The sequence below is a fragment of the Heteronotia binoei genome, chromosome 15 (genome assembly GCF_032191835.1).
Source record: "Heteronotia binoei isolate CCM8104 ecotype False Entrance Well chromosome 15, APGP_CSIRO_Hbin_v1, whole genome shotgun sequence".
Classification (NCBI taxonomy): domain Eukaryota; kingdom Metazoa; phylum Chordata; class Lepidosauria; order Squamata; family Gekkonidae; genus Heteronotia; species Heteronotia binoei.
The window spans coordinates 23,458,523-23,479,651 of NC_083237.1; the positions used below are offsets into that span (position 1 = coordinate 23,458,523).

The window sequence follows — 21,129 nt, forward strand, 5'->3', positions numbered from 1 at the left end:
TAAATACAATTTATACAATAAAATACAGTTAAGACACATTTAGATAAATAAATAAATTAAAACCACTACATCCTACAGTCCAGTGGATCGTTCACCTGTCTAGCTCAGGGTCATCTGCTCTGATTACCATGGGCAACTCTGTTTACAGAGCACAGTGAATGTACTTACATCCTCCATGTACATGCCAATACCTGTTTATAAGATTAAGCAAATGTGCATTTGCTAAACAAATAAAACCAGTGGCCAGTGCCTGGGTAAATGTGGGGGTTTCAATCAGACGTTGATCTGTATCTGCGCTGAATGTAAAATGAGAATTACTCAATACACATATAAAGAAAAACCAAGTGAACGCAGAACAGATTATATGTGTGTTCACTGTAACTTGTAACAGGTTTTTTCCAAGGTCCCGGGGGAGAAAAACCTTCCCAACACCTGGTTTGATTGATAATTGCTCAGACATTAAGCAAGATCTTTCTGCACGCAAAACACGTGTTCTGTTACTGAGCTGTGAGCCCTTCCCAAGTCTATGGAACCAGCATCGCAGTAGTAATAGCACCAGAACAGATCACACCACAGTATTAAAAATATAGGAAAACTTCTGGGCCTGGATCTGTCACCCTATTATTTGGACAAAGCAGGAGTCAAATGGCACCTTTAAGACCAACCAAGTTTTATTGAGAACGTAAGCTTTCGTGTGCTCGCTAAGCACACACGAAAGCTTACCTTCTCAATAAAACTTGGTTGGTCTTAAAGGTGCCATTTAACTCCTGCTTTGTTCAACTACTTCAGACCAACACGGCTGCCCTCTTGGACCTATTATTTGGGAAATGTAATTTTCTCACCATGGTTTCCGATCGGCTAACAGGATTCTTCCGATTGGTTAATAAGAGAAGGGGCGGGTCCAAAAGTGGCAGCTTCAGCTCCTACAAACGAGGCTTCTCTAGCCTCAGTCCTCCGAGAGCTCTATGTGTAAGGTCACTTCCTGGAATAAGAAAGGGGGTGAGGAAGTAGCCTCTCTAGTTCAACGTCTTGGTAATCTCTGTGGCTGGGCTAAACCAAATAGAAAAGTAGGGGTGGAAAGGTAGTGCCGGAAATGGCTGCGGGGAGAGGAAAGGCGGAGTGTAAGTAACAGAAATATCTGGACCTAGAAGGGAGGGAAATGATCGACCTATCGTGGTGGGTGACATCCCATTCTCTAAACTTCTATTTTTTTAAAAAAAGGAATCCCCCTCTGTATTTCTTGTGGTACAGTCCAATCCAGCAGAGAGCTGTGAATCATAAGGGCTTTTAAAGCGACAGCCTTTAACTCCGTTTTTTCCAACCTGGGAAGAGCAACTGAAGGTTGCAGAGTGGTGCATTAGGGTGGGGTGAGGGAAAGAGAGCGAGAAGGAGCGCACGGACTCAAGAGAGGACGGGGCAGGGTCCAGGGGTCTTCTTGGTGGTGTACGAGGGGCTGGAAGACAGGGCTCCTGCGTCCCCTTGCAAGGCTCTGTTGCACGGTCTAAATCCTGCTTTGGGACTCTGGGGCTGGGCAGGGCTTGCAGGACGGCTTGGATCTCCACGGAGCCAGCAAGATGACCCAAGAGAACATCTTCCTCTTCGTCCCCAACCTCATCGGTATGTAATGGGATGAGGTGGGAGTGCTTGGCTGGGGGCAAGTGTAGTGCGCAAGGGCTTTGGGCAAGGGCTCGCCGAAGCTTCAGACTTCGAGAAAACCGGGCACTTCCGATTGCATTGGGTGGGAACGGCTCCTGAGTAGGTCTGCACACAGCTTTGAAGTGTGTGGGGCAGGAAAAGCGGGATTTTCTAGGGCTGCCTCTTTGCTGGGCGGGTGTGAATATGTTGCATCTGAGAATCCCAGGGACTGGCGGGGAGCGAGAAAGAGGAGCCTGTTGCCTTCGAGCCTCACTTGTCGGCTTCCTCAACCTGGCCCGGTCCCTTTCCGTGGCTGCCGCCTTCCTCAATGGCGATGCTGCAGCTGAGATGACCAGTCTCTGCGGGAAAACAGGATCCTGGACTAGATGGATCTTTGGCCTGAACCAAAGGAATCCTTTTTGTGGCCTGTCGCTCTGGTCTGTCTGCTTATCCCTAGGGGTGCCAGCCTCTAGGGATCCTCTGGAATTATAGTTAATTTCCAGACTACAGAGATCACTTCCTCTGGAGAAAACGGATGCTTTGGAGGGTGGACTCCGTGGCCTTACACCCCGCTGAGGTCTCTACCCTCCCCAGGCTTCATCTCAAATCTCTAGGAGTTTCCCAAACTGCTTTTGGCAACCCTCACCACCGCCTGCTGCCAGTGGCTGGAGGTGGGGGGGGGGGGGAGGGATCTGGTATCTCTATCTGGCTCCCCTTCCAACCTCATCATGTCCTGTCCATTTCTTGACTGGTTGTTGCTTTCCTAAACTGATGCTGCAGCTGAAGAGAGGGGCAGTCTCCATTAGTGTGGGTCTGGCTAACAACCCACCTCTCATGTATGTGCTGGGCGTGGCCCACCTTTGCAGTTGCTTTCAATGACATAAGGAAAAGGTGGGACACTGAGAGGAAGACCCCTGGTGAACACAGTTCCAGGGCCCTGATCAACCGGGGTAGGGACGTGGTCCACCACAGTGCATGCCATTTGTTTCCACGTGCTGTTTTGAGATGGGTCTGGGTGGGTGAAGGGGGCCTGGAGGGAATCTCTGTTTGGGGGCAGGCAGCTGTGACTAAATAGCACCTTCACCATTTTCTTCAGCATCATCTGCAGAAGATAGAAATGCAAGCTGCCGTTTCAGTTTTACTTTTGCTGGATAGGCTTGTAGGTCTGCAGTAAAAGAGTTATATTTGAGTCTAGTAGCACCTCCCAGTACCTGACAAAGGGAGCCTTGATTCTCAGAAGCCGATACCCTGAACAGCTTGTTGGTCTTTGAGGCATTACTGGACTCCAATATAACTCTTTTTCTACAAGTTTTTGCAGAGCTAAAATTCTACTTTGTGAGCTAATGACATTATAGTTGTGAGCTACTGCATAAATTAGTTTGCTCTGGGGCCATCCTTCTTGACCTAAGACAAAAATGTGTGAGCCAGAGCTCACACTAACAGATTAGAGGGAACGCTTCTGCGGACCTACAAGACTACCCAGTGAAAGTACAGTTCCTCTTGTTTGAATTCTGTATGACTTGCGGCTGGAAACAAGAGGGTGTGTCTTCGGAAAAAAGGTCGGATCAGCTGAGAAGTGGGAAAGGGCTGGAATTTGGGGTGAAAGGTTCAAGGATGCTATCTCCCTTCTCTCCCCTTCTCCTTTACAGGTTACGCCCGCATTATCTTTGCTTTCGTTGCTTTCTATTTTATGCCAACGTCCCATTTGACGGCATCTTTCTTCTACCTGCTTAGCGGTTTCCTTGACGCCTTTGATGGCCACGCAGCACGGATCCTTAACCAAGGTAGGCTAGTCTGTGCTCTAGCCTGTTGGGTGGCAGATGACAACTTCTTCCTGGGATGTGGATGGAAAAAAATTGTTACTGGGTAGCCCAGTTTTTCTGGGATTTATTTTAAGAACTGGCGGGCCGTGTTGGTTGATAAGTGTGAGCCATGGGATCCAGGACTGTGAATTCTGCTGTGAACTTGCTTGGGTGGCTCTGGGACGGATAATTATCCCTCAGTCACCTCCTCTCTCCTTTCAAAACTGAGCTGTTGAAGAGGATGCTGGGCTCTGCAGAGCAATTTGAGCATGTAGGACATTCCCCTGTCTGCCTTGTCTTCATATGCTAAGAGACATCTAAATAATTTTGCACACTTAATTCATTGCATTTGTTTGGATTTATATCCTGCCCTTTGCTTGGGCTCTCAAACCAGCTTACAATCTCCTTTCTCTTCCCCTCCCCGCAACAGACACCCTTTGAGCAATGTTCCCTCCAAGCTCCCTCTAAGTTGTGAGCTACTGACATTAAAGTTGTGAGCTATTGCATACATTATTGTGCTCTGGGGTCATCCTTCCTGAGCAAAGACAAAAATGTGTGAGCTGGAGGCTAAAAATCTCTGAGCTAGCTCATGCTAACTCAGCTTAGAGGGAACACTGCCTGTGCGGTAGGTGGAGCTGAAAGAGCTCTAACAGAAACTGCTCTTGAGAGGAACAGCTCTGTGAGAACTTGTGACTGACCCAAGGTCAGTCAGCTGCCATTTTTAGGTTTTCTCTTTCTAACTCTTAGTTTCCGGATCTCATGCTGTAGGAGGTGCATTTGAAAACCTGCGGGGTGAGTTCAACCTCTGCCTCTCCAGCACCTTTTCTTTCCTAATGTATGATGTTCCCCCCAGGCACCCGCTTCGGCGCCATGCTGGACATGTTAACTGACCGCTGTGCCACCATGTGTCTGTTGGTGAACCTGGCTATGCTGTATCCTGAATCTGCCCTCTTGTTTCAACTCAGCATGAGCCTCGACGTGGCCTCCCATTGGCTCCACCTCCACAGGTATCAAATGGCGGGGGGGGGGAGAAGGAGAAGAACATGGCAGAGATCATGACTCCTGAGGGTTCCTTATTGCTGGGGCTCTTCCTGATCTGAGAATCCAGGTCTTGGTAGCTTAGCCCTGAGAACCTCTGGCCTTCAGGAATTGCTTGTAGTTGTGAGTTTATTCTGATATGCAGAAAAACCACGTGGTACCAAGTCTTCTTGGGTTGCATGATTTCAGAAGGCAGATGGGGGAACTGCATTTTTGAATGCTGCTGACATTTTAAAAAGAACGGAGAAATGCAGCTATTAATCAAGTCATCCTTGGTGCAAATCCCTTGTCTGTTAGAAGGGCGTTAGGTGAGAGGCTTATCCTATTCCTATTTGCATTAGGGGAACATAATACTGCCCTACCTTACATGGTTGCTATCAGGGATTTTTTTTTTAGCAGGAACGCACAGGAACAAAGTTCTGACTGGCTTGGTGTCAGGGGGTGTGACCTAATATGCAAATGAGTTCCTGCTGGACTTTTCCTACAAAAACTGTGAAAATGGTGGTCAGGGGGCGTGGCTTAATATACAAATAAGTTCCTGCTGGGCTTTTCCTACAAAAAAGCGCTGGGTGTCGTGAAGACTCCAACATGGTGTATGTGCTTTTAAACTCCTGAGAAGGAGGGTTATTTTTTATCTAGAGAACTAACCAAAGAGAAACCTAGGTGAACACCTTTTCTTTTGCAATTTGCCCAGTTTGTTTTTCTTGGTAAAAATGCTTTGATACAAGGGCCTGATGGAGCAGCTCTGCAAAGGGCTTGTTGAGGAACAGACAGAAGGGGGAATTTAGTGGGGAAAATCAAAAGAACAAAGAGAGATCCAGCCTGCAGAAGTGGGAAGGGCTTTGGAATGTGGTCAGGCTGAGCATCCGAATTCCTGCTTCAGCTCCTGCCTCTGCTTCTTCCAGCACGGTGGTGAAAGGTGGCGAGAGTCACAAGAGCATTGATTTATCAGGGAACCGGATCCTCCGGATATATTACAGCTCCCGGGTGAGTTCTCAAACACTTCCCACCTTCTCTCCCCTGTCCCGCTACACATCTCTAGTTTCTCCCCACACTATATTTGTCATCCTTATTATCATAGCTGCTGAAAAGCAAAATGAAGACTCCACTGCGACTGGGATTGTCCTTCCCTTCTTCTCCTCTGCATGGGGAAGGAAGTAACAATAAGGACGATTTACTTTGAAAAATGGGGATCCTAAAAAAAATTTTTTTTGCTGATATATTCAAAAGGAGCTATACAAAAAAGGCATCATCTGGTTGTTACGTCATATTATTGTGTAAAAGAACAGCAAAACATTAGAAATGAAAAAGAACTGGAAATGGTTTCTTGTATATTGGAGTAAGAAATGCCCTGATGTTAAGAAGCTATTTCTCATCCTGACACAGGCTTGTGCTTTTTAGTATGTAATGTTGATTCTCTGTGTTATAATCTCTGGTACTGTACATGTTATACCAGTAATGGTGGTAGACGTCGGAACCCACTTACGGCGGCTCCTCAGGGATTTCAAGGGAAGAGACAGAGGTGGTTTGCCATTGCCTGCCTCTGCAGTGGACTTTCTTGGTGGTCTTCCACCCAAATACTTGCCATGACTGAACCTGCTTAGCTTCTTAGATTTGACAAGATCAGGCTAACATGGGCCATCGAGGTCAGAAATGGATAATACACAGCACTATTCAGTGCATGATGGGAGATGCAGTTCTGCCTGACTGATGATGATGAAGAACTTGATGTTTTTTATACCCCACTTTTCTACACATTAAGGAGTCTCAAAGGGGCTTACCTGTCCACACAACAGGAACCTTTGCATATTAGGCCACACACCCCTGATGTAGCCAATCCTCCAAGAGCTTACAGTAGGCCCTGTACTAAGAGGCTTGTAAGCTCTTGGAGGATTGGCTACATCAGAGGTGTGTTGCCTAATATGTAAAGAAGTTCCTGCTACAAAAAAAGCCCTACTTGTGAGGCAGGTGGGGATGAGAGAGTTCTGAGAGAACTGGAACTGGTCCAAGGTCATTCAGCAGTCTTCCCATGGAGGGGGAGGAGGAATCAAACCTGGCTCTCCAGATTGGAGTCTGCCATTCTTAATCACACCATGCTAGCTCTCACCCTGCTGATCCAGCTGCCAGCTGGAATAGGCCTTCTCTCTACATCTGGTCTGTGGTCTCTCTGCCATAGAAGTTTCAGGTGATGAGCCCCTTCTACTGAAGGAGATGGCACTCAGTGTTTTGGCTGTTTGCTCGGATCACTTCTATCCCACCTTGCTGAAGAAATCACACACAATGGGTTACACTGCTAAAATAGAAGCCCTGAAAATACAGAACACCCAGACATATACAGTAAAGCTGCAGAAATGATAAGCCAACATCAGTTACAAAGCAAAACACTTCATAAAGACATTTAACCAATAGCAATCAGAATTTTTAAAAGAATTGTGATAAAAAGATCAGCATTTTCCCATTTGTGATAAAAAGGGCAGTGCAATTAATAACTTTCCCTGTGCCAGCAGTCCTCCCAAAAATCATGCTGCTGGTTGCCTCAAAAAGAAGAGGTAGAGAGGACTCAGTCACTGAGGGACGACTGTCAAGAATTTTCTGTTTTGGATCACAATATTCCAATAATATTGTCTCAGAAAGCACAGCGCCACCTGTAGGCTATGGGTGGAAGAGGGAATGATGAAGAATGCTGCAAACCACACAACCGGCATCCTTTCTTGTAAATTTTCAAGCGCACATGCAGAATATCAACCCCATTTGCTTCCTTTTTGCTTCTTTTTCTCGGTCCAGTTTGCCTTACAAACTGTTTTCCCTCTTTCCTTCAGACCGTCCTCTTCATTATGTGTGCTGGCAATGAGCTCTTTTACTGTATGCTGTATCTGCTGTGCTTTGGGGAAGGCCCAGAATGTGAGTACGTGGAGCTGGGGACAATGCCGGGGGAAGGTGTGTTGGAACAGGCTAAGAGTAGAAATCATCTGCCGCTCTTAAGACAATAAGAAGAGGCCTGCTGGATCAGACCAGCGGTCAATCTGGTCACACAGTGGTCAGCCAGTTACTATGGAGGGCCAACAACAGGGCACAGAGGCCTTCCCCTCATGTTGCCTCCTGGCTTTGGGATTCACAGGCTTATTGTCTTTGAATGTGGAGGCTCCCTTTAGTCACCATGACTAGTAGCCACTGATAGACCTATCCTCCATGAATATGCCTAACCCCCTTTAAAGCTCTCTATGCCTACATCCTTTGGCAGTGAATGTCACATTTTAATCACTTGTTGTGTAAATAACTTAGATTCAGGTGGGTAGCTATGTTGGTCTGAAGCAGCAGAACAAGGTTTGAGTCCAATGGCACCTTTAAGACCCACAGAGTTGTAATCTGGGTATAAGCTTTCTCATGCATGCACACTTTTTCAGATGCAATGAAATGGAAATTCCCAGTCCATACATATAGGTAGAGGGTGAGCAGTAAATTAGCATACAGCATAATGAAGATGTTTAACAGATTCAAGGACCAAACAGGAATAACAGGTTTAATTTATATGGTTACCATTTGTTTGGGCATAATTCCAGGGGGAAACATAGTGAAGGAAATAAATGTCAGAATTGGAGACTGATGGGCAAATGTATCCTTAGTTGTGGACTGCTGAGAGTAATTAACTGAGACCCTGCCATTGCACTCCATCTCTTCTCAAACATGGAGATGACCCTACAGTATCTTCTTGTTTGAAGTGGAACAATTGACTGTGTAGAATTATCTCCCTTGCCACCAGACCACAGAAGTACTTTCCAATCTACCATTCCAAATTACATTACAATCTACTATTTTAATCTGTCATTTCAAATAAGAAATAAAATAAAATAAAGAGGATGTGTGGCTTTATTGGGGGATTGGTTAGAATACAGATGTAAGGACTGGATGAGGTTAGCATATGTAGTGAGATAAGAAACCAATATCCCTGTTAAGTCCTGGAGGTTCCATTGTTTTGAGTGATATAATAACTTGCAATTCAGCAATCTTCATTTCTAGCCAGAAGTTCCTTTGCAATAAAACAGCTACTCTGAGGTCACCCGAATGTCCTGAAAAGTTAAAATGATCCAAATGAGGCTGCACCATAGATCTATACAGGGGTGGTATAATATTGACCATTTTATCTCTAATCCCTCTTGTTTTCTTTGCACTTTCCAGTCCTGCCAGGACCTGTGGGTCTCTATCGCCTGGTACTGTGGGTTTCCACCCCCATCGCCATCACAAAGAGTCTCATTAGCCTCATCCACTTGATCTGTGCCTCATGTAATATGGCAGCTTTGGATGCTGCTGAACGTGAAAAGAAGAAGTAGTCTTTTGAAGGTGGTGGTTTAGGGGAAGGAGCATAATTTCCCCTCCTCAAGCTTCCACTGGGACCAGCTACCAATCCTCCCCAAGCCAGGATGGGGTTTTGCCTCTGATCAGCCACTCCAGCCGTACTGCAGTTCTTACTTGGCACGCCTCCCCTTCCACCCAAAAGCCTCATACACACACACAAACACAAACACAAACACATGGCAATTATGCTTTGTGAGTTGATGGGATGGATCCTGTTCTTCCTGGCTGCTGCTTTCATTCTCACAAGGCTTTATCCTCTCTAGATCATCAGCCGATGGGGATGACTTTACCTCACTTGTGGGCTGATGGGAGAGAAATTTGATCCACCATTTTGTGAGCAGCTAAATTAAAGGCAATCTGAGCCTTGTGGTTTTATTCCTTACAGACCACAGGTGGGTCTTCGCTGATAGAACAAAATTTGCTTGTGATAGCAGCCCTCTCGATTCCTCGCCTAGTTGCATGTTTTCCAGGAATATGTAGAAGTAACCCTTCAAGCAGGAAGGCATATATTTCCAAGAATTTCCCCAAATATATCGACCCAGGCAGAGAATGAATCAGCTGTTTACTTTTGAATATGCTAATGAGAGCTTGAAAATTAATATTGTACACCTTTATGAGCTGGCCTTACTTGTGGCTTCCTCAGAAGGTCCCGTATCCCACACTATCGTGGGATTATATCTGGCAGTTCAGTCCGAGAGAGAGGGTTGTCAGTTTAACCATTGGGTGTCCATTTTCAACAAGGGGCCTAGAGGGAGCTGTCTTACAGTATTTTCCACACCACTGAAATGCTTCTGCAAAAATGCTTGACATACAGGGACCTGATGAAAGCAGCTACTTGGGATTCTGTACCTGATTCACATTTCTTCCCACAGTGCTTTGCCTTCAGAATGTCTGTTATATTATCTTGTCTGCCACCTTTGCCTGTGCTTGCTGCACAGCTGAGGGATTATCTGAGGGAGCAGAGAAGAAACACATTTTGTGGTGGCAGTACTGAGTCTTATTCAAACAGCTTCTCAACCCTTCCCATAAATTGATGTCCAATTTCAGGTTGACCATGGTTGAAACCTGCTGATTTCTCCCGGCCCTCCCCCATAATCATGTGTTTACACTTTCTAAGACGTGCATTGGGACTCTGCTGTGAGGTAAATGACGACTGTCATTGGCAGCCATCTTGTTTACTGTAATTCCCGTTTTCTATAGAAGTGAAGCTTTGCCTGCCCTGAGACTTCTTGTGAACAGGCACTGGACATGGCTAACCTTGTCTTACTTATGTTCTGTGGGTATTTGGGCTAGGGTCACCAGCTGAGGATAGGCAACCCCTGGGAGCTTTTGGAGGCAGGGTAACATGTCACCTGACTCTGTAATGTCACTTCCAGTTGCATAACCCTGTTTATGTAGCCCAGTTTTGGCCCTGCCCACCCCATTTTCTCCTGCTGTGTTGAGTAGCAGTGGAAGCCAGGGGGCTATAGCAGGAGGCCAGGTCCCCTTAATTGGATCTACAGTAGCTCCCAGAGGTGGGAGGGACACTAGGCCTGAACTCAGAGGATCCTTTCCTCTTTCCCCAATTGTTTAGGCAGTAGCTTACATTGCCAAATTGCTTCATAAGCTTATTTGCTTGTCTGATCTTTCTTTTACCAGTGATGGCTAGGTTTACAGTGACATGGTGGCCATCTTGGATTTACTCATGCCTTTTGGATCTGACTCCTCCCCGAAGCTGATTCCTCATATTTGCCATAAGACTACTTGTCAGATAATGGGGAAGGAAAATTGACAGTGAGAGCAGGACTGGGCAGCCATGTTGGAAGAAGCAGGTCTGGAGGCATTTGGGTCTTGGCAGCCATATTGAAGGAATCATCCATGTATACTGAGCCAAATGAGCTGTATTTGCCACATACCTCAGCTTGAGGAGGAGGGGTGGGTGGAATCACACCCATAGCTGGGTTATTTATTCGTTCTTGCTTCCCTTGAATGTCTCATGCTGTCTCCTTCGGGGAGGGGGGTCAGTGTTACCTTGTAATACCGTCACAATATCACTGCCACACCCTCACAGCCCCAAATTGTATGTAATTTGTATGTGTTTTTATATATAAAAACAGACTTTGTGCAATAAGAGGCTTCTCTCTCAAAGGGAAGAGTTGCTAAAAATAAAAACTGTGTGATCATCTGTGTATCTGAATTTGGTTGTCTTTGAAAGGCTTTGATAGAAAGTTGCAGAAGAATAGCCAGGATATGAGTGTGAGCTGAAAACAGTTCAAAGCTCCTGATGTAGCTACAACCCAAGAGTCTGTCAGGGAAGATAATGGTGCCAATGCAGCCCAGCAACATCCGGGCTTCCACAGGACAGGTTTCCTTGCAGTTTTCCTATCAAAGTCCCTCTGCAGTGGCCACCTACCTTTTTCTAGGCCGCTAGGTGTTTTTCAAATGGGCAACTTATTGTTATATCACTATAACATTATAATTACATGTAGCAGGTTCTCTTAATTTATAGCTCTCATTTTAAAGTCCCTATCCCCTTTCATTGTTGATATGCCTTTCCCCTTATATCTTTGCAAGGAAAAGGACTAGAAGAAAGAAAAAGCTTTGAATGGTATGCTATTATTGGTATACATGGTATACATTGGTATAACAGTATATCAATATGATATTTGATTGCTGATTTTTTTAAAAGCCCTCCAGGTGGCAGGGGGAAGACATGGCCAGTGTGGGCACATAGCCATGGAAAATTGCTGCCTTGTTGGCAGAGAAATCCAAACTTTCCCACGCACACAGCAGCCATCCAGGCTCTACTGCAATCTTCCCAAAACTTGGCAGCAAGAGAGATTGGAGAGGAGCCAGGGAAACTGGAAGGTGCACAAATGCGCTGTGATGCTGCACGGAAAGCGAGGGTGGGGGGAGTTGCATTCCTACAACATCAAATCCTGGCCAAAAAGCCCATGTGGAAATGGCCGATGTGATCAAGGTCCATTGTAGCAGGGTTAGAGTGCTTTGGGCCTGGATTTTACACCATGGGTACTCTGGGGAGCCAGTGGCAAGTCACTTTCTCTGATTAAATGTTGGAAGGGAAGGGCAATGATCTTGCACCTAAACTGTTTTTTAATTGTGAAGTAGAGTTCAAGCTTAGCCTTCTCCAGACTGTTGTAACTTTACAGATACAGTGAATTCTTCATGTGCAAGCATTATCACTGTGATTCCCTCACCTATAAGTAGAATAGGCCAGAAACAGTTTTATAACCCCCACTCACAAAAATTTAACAATATTGAGAGATTAAGCAGAGACATAAGCAGGACAGAACTGACAAAAAAAAAAAGTCTGCATTGTCCGTTTAGGGTTGCCAAGTCCTTTCTGGCCACCAGCAGGAGATGGAGAGGTATTGAGCTGCCAGCTCCAGTTTGGGGAATCGCTGGACATTTGGGGACCTCAGAGGGTACAATGCCGTTGAGTCCACCCTCCAAATAAAGGAAAGTGATGTCTGTAGTCTGGAGATGAGCTGTAATTCCAGGTGATTCCCAGGTCAAACCTGGAGGCTGGCATCCCTCTACACACTCCATATCAGCAGTTGCATTCCTAAGGGACTATGGATACTCAATTATTGTATGCTGCCTTGAGTCAAGCAGAAGTGTGGGATATAAACAAATGCAGGGCTATTTTTTGAACAGGAACGCAGTTCCAGCTGGCTTGGCATCAAGGGGTGTGCCCTAATATGCAAATAAGCCCTGAACAAAAGTATCTCTAGTGGGTAGGGTTTACTCTTAAACAGGACTTTTTTTGAGCAGGAACACAGTTCCATCTGGCTTGGTGACAAAGGGTGTGACCTAATATGCAAATGAGTCACTGCTGGGCTTTTTGTATAAACAATTATGTGAAAGGTGGTGACATTAGGGGGTGTGGCCTGATTTGCAACATGAGTTCCTGCTGGGCTTTTTCTACTCTTAGACACCTGTGAATAATCCAAGCCAGTTGGTACTCCAGGCCAGTTTGGCAAGGGATCCTAGAGGTTTTTGCGATCTTCTGGGCATGGAGAAGGGGACACTGGGGATGTATGTGTGTAGGAGGTATTTGTGAAGTTCTTGCATTGCGGTTTGACTAGATGACGCTGGAGGTCCCTTCTACCTCTGTATGGTAAGGAGGGGCGGAGCGGACTTCATTGTCATGAATGGGTTTTGTATACTGTTGGGGATGTAGTGGAGATTTGACCTGTGGGGCACAGGGATATCCTTTCTGAACAAGCCTCACTTTAAAGGGGAGCTGCATTGATGTGCATGAATTAACCTAGAGCCAATTCCACTAGGGAGATCTCCTTTATAAATTCATTAGTGCTGTAGACTAAGGAGAACAAATGCAAAAAACAAACCCACAGAAACAGCTTTGCAATCAAAGTTCAGTGGCATCTTTAACACCAATAAAGTGTTATTCAAGGTGAGCTTTTGTGTGCAAGCATGCTTCCTCAGACATTAAGGTGCCACTGGACTCTAAAAAGGTCAAGGTAGTCCCCTGTGCAAGCACCAGTCGTTTTCGACTCTGGGGTGACGTTGCTTTCACAATGTTTTCACGGCAGACTTTTTTTTATGGGGTGGTTTGCCATTGCCTTCCCTAGTCATCTACACTTTCCCTTCAGCAAGCTGGGTACTCATATGAACATATATGAACATATGAAGCTGCCTTATACTGAATCAGACCCTTGGTCCATCAAAGTCAGTGTTGTCTTCTCAGACTGGCAGTGGCTCTCCAGGGTCTCATGCTGAGGTTTTTCACACCTATTTGCCTGGACCCTTTTTTGGAGATGCTGTGGATTGAACCTGGGACCTTCTGCTTCCCAAGCAGATGCTCTACCACTGAGCCACCGTCCCTCATTTTACTGACCTCAGAAGGATGGACGGCTGAGTCAACCTGGAGCCGGCTACCTGAACCAGCTTCCGCTGGGATTGAACTCAGGTCGTGAGCAGAGGGCTCTGACTGCAGTCCTGCAGCTTAACCACTCTGCGCTATGGGGCTCTCTGCCACTGGACTCTAGCTTTGTTCTATTGCTTCAGACCAACACAGCTGCCCACCCAGATCTAGCTTTGTAGTCAGTTATGATGCTGCAGCTGCTACAGGTAAGAACTTCCTGCCAGAGTGGTTCCTCAGTGGAACAGACCTCCTCAGGAGGTGGAGGGTTCTCCTTCCTTGGAGTTTTTTAAATGGGCTAGATGGCCATCTGACAGCAATGCTGATTCTGTGAACTTAGGCAGATCGTGAGAAGGAGGGCAGGAAAGGTTGCATCGGTGCTTCGTTCTCATGGTCCCTTCTTACATACATGCTCAGGGAAATGCTGTTTGCCACTTTGAGGTCAGGCAGCAATTTTTCTCAGGCCAGTTCAGCCAGGGAGCCTGGAGAGGTTCTTTTCTTTTTTGCCATCTTCTGGTCTTGGAGCAAGGGCCACTGTGTGTGTGTGGAGGAGGTACTTGCAAATTTTCTGCATTGTACAGGGGGTTGGACTAAATGGCCATTCCAATTCTATGATTCTAGGGGGTCTCCAAACTTTTTGAGCCTCTGGGCAATTTTGGAATTCTGATACAGAGTGGTGAGCAGTGGGCACAGACACAAAATGGCTACCAAAGGATGTGCAGCCACATGCACAGAGGAAGCTCAGATGCAGGAGAAGAGGGATAGTTTTTAAAAAATGCACTGAGAGAGGAGGGAAGGAAAATAAAACCAGCCCTGGGGTAGCAGGCTCTGCTGAAACAATGCTCTTTCAGTCAGCCCAGCCAATTGGATCTCCAGTGGCCATTCAAAAACCCTGTTGGGCAACTACCTCACCCACTTTTTAAAAGCACTTGGTGGGCACCAGGAGGGTACTGACAGGCAGCATGGTGCCCGCAGTTGCCATGTTAGGGACCCCTGCTCCAGAATATCAATCATACACCTCATGTGTATCAAAAGAGCTGGAAGATTTGAACTATTGTTCTTTCCTTGTGTGGTGAAAATTTGCGTTCCGATTCCTTTATCTTTGGGATGGTCCCTTGAAGCAGAACCAAAAAAACAAAAACAAACCAGCCTTCAGTGGGTTTTGCCTTCATGCAGATAATTCAGGCTCTCCTTCCTCTCCTTTGCTCCCTCCCTTCTTCCCCTTTGGAGCACTCACTGTCATGAGATGTGTGTTTATTGAATGAACAACACAACATGTAGAATCTGAAATCTTGATACAGAACAGCAGTGTGAGGATATTTGCATACATGTTGGGTTTTGTTCAAGTAAAGCAGGGGTCTCAAACTCATTTGTTAGGAGGGCCAGATCTGAAACAAATAGGACTTTGTGGGGCTGGGCCATTTGTGTCATAAAATGTAATATGAGGTAGTGGAGATATAAACTTTATAAAGGACACATATAAAGTTTATATAAAGATATTATGTTTTAACTTAAACATGCTTAAAACTCTTGCAATATTTTGTTTAAAATGGAAAGGTGGGAGAATAGTGAGATTTGGCAATGCAATTTCTAAAATAAAACATCAAGAAAAAGCAGAAGGATCACAGAAGAAACTAAACATATAAGATCCTCTGAGCCTGGGAAAACAATGAAATGGCACTGCAAGTTTCTCCTACGTCTCTCCAGGGTCTACTCAGATTGGCAAAGGCTCTCCAGTGTAATATCCCCCTTTGGCTGTGGATTCTCAGGTTAGAGTACTCACTAGGCACCAGTTCTCAGGTCCACTGAGCAGAGACAAGCTGGCTCAAAACATTAACCCTTCATTTGCAAGGACACAACTCCAGGAAGCATAAGTTTCAGCTGGCTATAAGAACACTGAAAACTGAAACTGATCTCCACTCCACTGAAACACATTGCAGCATAGACACAAGGAAAATGTGGAACGGATTTTCTACTAAGGTCTCTAGGCACAAAGACCATAATGGAAATTTCACCTTGCATTTTCTTTACAGCTTTGCTTCCTGCTGCAGCCGGCAAAGGCAAGGCAGAAAGAGCAGGGAACTTCGGCAGCCTCAGAGCTTCGAAGGGGGAGGACAGGAGGGGGAGAACACAGCCCCGTGGGAGGGCCAGTTTTGACCTGCGGACTGAACATTTGTCACCCCTGAAGTAAGTCTTAATAGCAGCAAAGATAAGGGCTATATGTAAAAAACCCACAGATGCTGGGATTGTGCTTCCAAAGGCAGTATGATAATTTTCTAAAGGTAGTAAAATAAATTATGAAAAGTTAACCATGTCCATTATCTAAATTTTAAGTCCAGTGGCACCTTTAAGACCAACAAAAGTTTATTCACAATATGAGCTTTCGAGGGCAGGCACAGTCCCTCAGATGGTCTTAAAGGTGCCACTAGACTCAACATTTGTTCTGCTTCTTCAGACCAACACAGACACACCTGGATCCAGGGCTTTTTTTGTAACAGGAACTCCTTTGCATATTAGGCCACACCCTCCTGATGCAGCCAATCCTCCTGGAGCCTACAGTAGGCCCTGTTCTAAGAGCCCTGTAAGCTCTTGGAGGATTGGTTACATCAGGGGTATGCGACCTAATATGCAAAGGAGTTTCTGCTACAAAAAAAACCAACCCTGCCTGGATCCATGACCTAAATAAGTAGCAGAATTTGGTTTTCTGGATTATGGAAACTAGTTGGTTTAAAAAAGGAAAAAGCCTTAGTCAGGTTAAACCACAGTGATCCCTCATCCCCTGATTTCCTGAGAAAAACTAACAGACACTGTTTTTCATGCATCTGAGTTTATTTACTCGATTCATGCGTTGATACAAAAGTCTGTAGCAGTTTATAATTTGATCATGTCCCTTCTCCCCCTCCCACCCACCATTTCTTTGTACAAACTGGTATTAGGACTCGTAATCTTTGATGAACCCTCCAAAAAGAACAGAATCATCAGTGAAAGGACTGGATTGGTCCCATACTGAGAGAGAGACCTCTCCCCACATCCTTTCCAGTTTCAAATGAAATTAGCAGGCACAACTGATACAGTACAAAAAAGTAAGAAAGAAAATGAACCGCAATAAATAACAGCAAATCTCATGTGTACAAAACATTGATCCATTTCTGGTCAGCACTGTGTGAGGGATGAGCACCATGGTAGGGAGTGATGAACTGTGCTTTGCTATTCAAAGGGAATGTTTGGAAAAAATGGACCTCCGCATCAAGACAAGTTCTATGTCTACATCTCACAGGTTAGAGTGAAGTGCGAGTTGCATTTCCAGTCCAATGGTGCAGCAGAGAAGCACGGATCGCCCTCCTCTGCCATCGCTTTCAGAGTTGTGCTCGGCGCTTTGTAAAGCATGAATCTAAATAAATAGCATCTCAAGGGATGGAGGGAAGAAAATAGAAAATAAAATCTCCCCCTTGTTTGTTTTCCCCGCTATAAATCTCATTTTGTTTTCCCTAAAATCCAAAACTTTTCTCCACCCACCCTCCCCAAATATGAAAACATCTATCAAGCATCATGTCAAAGATATAGGTTACGTGGTTTTTCATTCAATAGCTGATATGTGTAAATGTAAAATTCCTTCCCTCCCACTAAACCATTCCTCCAGCCCTCACCCTGTACTCCAAACACACCATTCCATAGTCTTTCCCTCAGTTTTTTTTTTAACTCCTTAAGTATCCTTCCCATTTCTCTAGTACTCCCTCTCCCCCCAGGTTTGGTTGCTGTTTAGAGCCAGGTTAGGAAGATAAAACTGGAGGCGATAGATCATTGTATAGTGGGGGGGGGAGGTTTTGGGGGGGGGAAGCTAACATGAGATAGCTTTGAGGCAATAGTGAGCCCCACATATCCTGAACCCTAGTTTCATTTTAAATCTTGGCTTAACAGCTTGTTTTCCCAGAGGGTCATTTTGAGTAGGGGCAAAAGACCAGGCCTTGCCTCCAAGTGGACTCTTTGGTCAATCCCACAGATTACATTCCCTCTTTTTTGCCTTTGGGTTGGCAACTGGGAGACTACAGCCAGGAGAGAAATCGATGAGGCCTTTCAGGGAGCCAGGAATCTGTGGTTACCAATTTTGCATACAAAGTCTTGATTCTATCCTTAATGTTGTCTAAACTGTACACCACAATCTCTTGTGAGATTTGTAGTGTCTTCTGCCTCTATCCAAAATCCTCTGGTCTCCTGTCCCTCCTCACATTAATTCTCCCTTGTCCCCCCCCCTTTCCCCCTCCCGCCTGCTTCAAGCCCATTTTCACCTTCGCAGGGCCTCCCCTTCACCACCAGCCAAGCCCTTCGCACGTTTCTTCTCCTGATTCTCCCAATTCCCTGTCCATTGAAACCCTGTGTAAGCTCTCTGTACTGAATCCATTCCCAAACTCCAGCTGTCTGATCCTTGTCCTCTCAAAATATTTTTTATCCTTCTCTTTGTGCCCCCCTGCCATTTTTCCCTCCCCACCCCAAGTATAAGTATATAAAAACATGCAGATAGAATACTTGCATTTCAACACCAAAATACAACAGTCCTGCCCTTCCATCCCCTTCCACACGGAGGTTACCTGACCTCAGAGTGGAGGAAAAAAAAATTGCCCTTTCTTCTGCACCATGCACCCATCAAAGAAAAGGCAAGTTTTTAACAAAAGGATGGATGAGGGAAGGTCAGAGGTTAATAATTCGTGCAGATGGGATTAAAAGGGGAGGGAGTCTCAGGACCCCCCTCACCCTATATAAAGCCCTGTGCCCTTCCTGTCAAGCACAGATTTTAAAAGGGGAGGACAGCTGACCACCCCTCTCATAGTCTCCCCTGCCGCCCTCCCCCCTTCCCATTATGTAACAGTCTGAGGAAAAAAAATTAAAGTCACATTGTGCCGGGTGTAAATTCGTGTCTGACACACACACATACAATTCTTTGCTGGTGCCCTTCCCCCCACCCCCAATTTTTCCATCAAGTAGCATACACAATTGTCCACGAGGCCCTTTGTATTGTTTCTGTGGTTTGGTATGGCATGTACACTCACTCAAGTATTCCTCCCTCAGTGACTTAGCATTCAGTTTGTTCCTGCCATCAGCAAACACTTCTCCAACAGTGCCATTCTGCATTCTCTGGATTTGCTTACCGAGGCGTTTCTCTTCTTCCCCCTTTGCTGCTTTCCATTTAGAAGGTGTCCATTCTTGTCTCTGCTCCTCTAGATTCTGTCTTTTCCATTCCTTATAGGGCAACCATTCACATTTTCTCCTTCACAGTGGTGGTAACCAACTCATGCATCTCTCAATCTGTTTTTTTCTCGTTCTGTCACTCCAGAAGGTATTTGGTAACCAAGAAGTCTCTATCCTGAGGTGGTTCTCTCCCTTCTTTTTTCCCCAGCTGCAGCTGTAGGCTTCTTTAAATTTTTGGCTTCCAAATGGTGTTGATGATTGATGCCCCTGCCATCATGTCCTTTTTCCATTCTGAAATTCCCACATGGTATTCTTGTGTGCATAAATACGTGGGTGCAATGCATGCATGTGGATTGCTTCCTCTGTCCAGCACTTTCTCATTCTGTTGTTTATAAATTGGTATATTTCACATACACACACAGTGTGTGTGGGGGAAATCACACTAATCGCTATGTCTGAAATATGGAAGGCTCACTTACCTCCTAGCTACGTAGCCCTTGCCTATGCACATTTTTGGATCGCCTTCTTTGGAGGTTTCCTTTCTCGATTAAGTGCCTTCCCCATTACATCCTTCCTAGGCTTCTCCATTCCTTTTAATGCTTTGATGACTGGGCTGCATCTCTCAATGTACTCAGAATTAAGCCCCATTGAACTCCAGGGGATTAACTACCAAGTAAGCATGTACGGGATCTGGCTGTAGATCTTCACACAGCTTATTCCTCTGGCTATTGTGGTTTGCTGCCTTTGATAAAATATGCCTTTCTTACCCAGTCCCAATGGTCTTTTCTGAAGAGACCTGAATTCTTTTCTTTGCCAGCTGCCTCCTCTCTCTGCCTATTTTTGCTGTCTTTGAAGAGGCCTCAGACCAGAATAGCCAGAGGCTGGAGAGAACCGGTACACTTTTCCTGGCTGCCTTCAGACCCCCGTCAGCTTTTGTGTTCCCTGCCCAAAGGAGGAGTTTTGCACAGACCAAAAGCTGGCGATCCTGGCACTAGTCCAGGAAGAGGAAGAACCCTTTTTGGATCACTCTCTACTACATAATTCACAGGACTCACATCCCTGCTTCTAGTTGCCAGCCTCCAGGTGGGGCCTGGAGAACTCCTAGAATTACAATTTATCTTCCGAATACAGAGATCAGTTCCCCTGGAGAAAATGGCAGCATTGGAGGAGGGACTCTATGACATTATACCATGGTAAGGTCCCTCCTCTCACCAAATCCTGTTATTCTCCAGGCTCCACCCACCAAATCTCCAGGAATTTCCCAACCTAGACTTGGCAACCTTACCTACTCCCATAGGCTCTTTGGCTGTTATTCTGGCCTTGGAGCTCTCTCTTCCTCCTCCCTTTTTGTACTTGTCTTGTTCCTTCAACTCACTAACAACTCTACCTTTCCAATAACACCTTCCACCAGGCAATTCTTTCCTCTGTAAGACTCTGGACTTGTTCTTTTTTCTCCATCACCCCTCCCCCACATGAACACACACACCCTCCAGTTTTTATGCACCGATGTCCATTTCTTCCAAACTGTAATCCATTGACTGCTGAATTATCCCTTCCTTTCCAGCCAATTGCTTCCATGGTCTTCTTTCTTCTCTTTCTTGTTAACTCGCTGCGTGATGGATTTCACAGTGCACGCCTCTCTTCATGCCTTATGCATGCACACAAATCTCCCTTGAGCAATCTGCCTCCTCTTCCTTAGCACATCTCTGACGCCCCAGTTGCTCTCCATTGCCAGCTGCCCTATCCAGCTCCTAAACCAATCAAAAACACTGGTTCTCTCCCCACCCCCCCCCGCCTCTTCATCCCTTTTTTTATTTTTTAAATTTTGTCTTTGTAAACACGATGGATGAGAGCAGAAGAGCCCAGGAAGTGTTTCTTCTTGTCTTTATGCTGGTTCCGTCCACTGGGTTCCAGCAAACATGTAAACATACTCCCCATCTCCTCTGCAGGGAACGGGGGAAGCTTTTCTCCGGCAGCTTCTTGTAAACATGAAATATCGAAAGAGTTTTATTTGCTGTCGAAATTTGGCAGTGGATGGAAGATGGATGGATGAGTCACCATTAGAACCGATGGATTGAATGAATGAAAGGAGAGAATAAGAGGGCTCAAGAGAGAGAGAAGGAGAGAAAGGCAGAAAAAGAAAATATGGAAAGAAGAACTCTGTTTTTGGTGGGGTTGTTTTTTTCTTTCCTTCCATCTGGTCTTTCTTCTGTTCTCTCTTATTGGGTATCT

The 21,129-nt window shown here is 45.6% G+C and overlaps 1 protein-coding gene across 1 annotated transcript; it reads left to right on the forward strand.

Annotated features, from left to right (window-relative positions):
* Nucleotides 1-1,304: 1,304 nt before the first annotated feature.
* Nucleotides 1,305-10,996, forward strand: CDIPT (CDP-diacylglycerol--inositol 3-phosphatidyltransferase). The gene is made up of 6 exons (XM_060256819.1): nucleotides 1,305-1,617; nucleotides 3,285-3,419; nucleotides 4,291-4,444; nucleotides 5,381-5,462; nucleotides 7,295-7,376; nucleotides 8,652-10,996. Exons 1-6 carry the CDS (start codon nucleotides 1,575-1,577, stop codon nucleotides 8,801-8,803), a joined length of 648 nt encoding a protein of 215 aa, XP_060112802.1. The 5' UTR covers nucleotides 1,305-1,574; the 3' UTR covers nucleotides 8,804-10,996.
* The last annotated feature ends 10,133 nt before the right edge of the window (nucleotides 10,997-21,129 follow it).